We start from the raw sequence: 2,144 nt of genomic DNA, 5'->3' as shown, positions 1-2,144 counted from the left end.
GGTTTTTCGAGACAGGGTTTCTCTGTGTAGTCGTGGCTGTCCTGGAACTCACTCTGTAGACCAGGCTGGCCTCGAACTCAGAAATCCACCTACCTCTGCCTCCCAGCTACGTGGTGTTTACAGGAGTGAGGATTCACTGGACACCAGTGGTCAGCAATGGCTCTCACACTACACAGGAGAGAGCACAGAGTGACACCTCATTCAGTCTGCAGCACAGCGCCCCAGTCAGCCCGCGGCAGCTCCGAGTTTGGAGCTTACAGAGAGCAGCACCACCCTCAGTGACCGCGACAGAGCCCCTCAGGCAAACGCTACTCACGATCACGATGAAGGTGAGCACCACAAACACGAAGCGGAACCAGATCTCCAGCCGGGAAAACGCAGGGCTGTATGTCTTCCACTGAAACGGGGAAATGCAGGGGCGGGGATGGGGACAGACTGTGTGAGCACGCCTGTGCGCAAGACACCAAAAGGCAGATCTGCACCTGAAGGGGCGACACCTGACTACCAGAAACAGTTCTCCCATGGTGAGGGCTTGGGCAAGACACAGAATGACAGCGTGCCCAACGATTAGTAACAATTACCGACGAGGTTAAAATGCTGCTGCTTCCTTCTGTCGTCTCACACGTTGTAACAAATTTTACTTCTATACTGAAGAACAGATCCAAAATCTTAAGTATCAACATTTTTTGAAATGGTTTTAAGTGGTGAATCTAGCAGATAAATTATCATCTGAATTACTAATTTTCTATCAAAAGTCAACCTTCACTAGAAAACACCAATCTCTACATGCACAGAAACAGACTTGTGTGTAAGATCTGAGTGTGGGAAGAATCTCCTAAAATACTTCAGTAAAAATATGTGAGGACAGAATCTGCAGCCTTAATTCACAGGCAGCTAGCTAAGCGTGGGCTGGCTGAGCGCACCCTGGCTTCTCCAGTGTCCGGGCTGTTTGATTAAGTGATTCTTGAGTTCTACAGACTTACACTGGTTTTCCAAGATCAACTGTACAAGACCCTGATGCATCAAACCACCTAACAAGGGAGTCACAGAAGCTGGCTGCTGGCCGCACCACACACTCACCGTGAAGTTCATATCCTTGATGGGCTGGTTCAGGTGCTCAAACCCCACAGTAACCCTGTACTGCGTGTAATTCAGGTAGCCAAGGTGGGCCACGATGATTTCTGCACATTTCTGAAAGGAGGAGGTCCACGTCACAAAAGCAAATGAAGAGGACCCCTGCCACCCACAGCCCGGAGTGACTCATTTCAACAACAGATGAGCCAAACTGGAGAACTCGCCGCCAAAAGCTCAGAGAACACCAGCAAGCTGCCAGCCAAGGACAGTTCCTAGAAAGCAAGCACCTAATGGGCCTTTCGTGACTTACAGTGATCGGAATCAACCTCCAGCGGACAACTGAATACATCACCTGCATAGAAAAGCTAACTTTGCAAGAACACAAGCCTGGCCAGTCGGTAATCTACTACTGCCCAGGAATAGCAGGCTTAGCCACCACACAAGCACCACAGTCTACATGTCTTGGGCTCGCTATGCAGCGCTGTGACCACACAGAGTGTACACCATTGCTGCTTCTCTTCACTTTCAGCTTGCTGTTTTCTGCACTGATCTCCTTCCCTCATGCCTCTCCTCCCCACAACAGAAGCCAAGAAGGCTGTGGGTGGCAGATGTGGATGCTGTGCAGTCTACTGAGTCCCCTGCTCAGTCCTTCAGGATGACTTGGGGCCCTACTATGTAGCAAAACCTCGATGTCAGCACACACCAGCACACTTTCCACGAGATGGCAACATTTCTTACACATAGAAGAATCTCTTCCAATTTTCATGGGGCATTTTACCATTTTTAAGGATTAATTTATTTTTATTTGTGTGTGCTAGCACGCATCAGATCCCTCAGGGCTTGAGTGACAGGAGGTTGTGGACCCCCCAGCTATGGGTGCTGGGGAGTGAACTCTGCTCGCTGGACAAGCAGCAAATGACCTTCATACAACCCACCTCTCCAGCCAGAGGCGTTCTATTAAGAGTTACAGCGCCGGGCGTGGTGGCGCACGCCTTTAATCCCAGCACTCGGGAGGCAGAGGCAGGCGGATTTCTGAGTTCGAGGCCAGCCTGGTCTACAAAGTGAGTGCC

General features: G+C 50.4%; 1 protein-coding gene across 2 annotated transcripts in view; it reads right to left on the bottom strand.

The window, feature by feature from the left end:
- Positions 1-2,144, bottom strand: part of Tmem181 (transmembrane protein 181) — a 50,707-nt gene that overhangs the window by 12,380 nt on the left and 36,183 nt on the right. For both annotated transcript variants that reach the window (XM_029471511.1, XM_021186192.1), the window contains exons 6-7: positions 1,081-1,191; positions 317-397 (exon numbers count right to left, since the gene is read on the bottom strand). In XM_029471511.1, the coding sequence (XP_029327371.1) occupies positions 317-397; positions 1,081-1,191 (192 nt within the window). The remainder of the gene's footprint in view (positions 1-316; positions 398-1,080; positions 1,192-2,144) is intronic.

Source organism: Mus caroli, chromosome 17 (genome assembly GCF_900094665.2).
Source record: "Mus caroli chromosome 17, CAROLI_EIJ_v1.1, whole genome shotgun sequence".
Taxonomy (NCBI): domain Eukaryota; kingdom Metazoa; phylum Chordata; class Mammalia; order Rodentia; family Muridae; genus Mus; species Mus caroli.
This window is presented reverse-complemented; position numbering and strand designations above follow the sequence as displayed.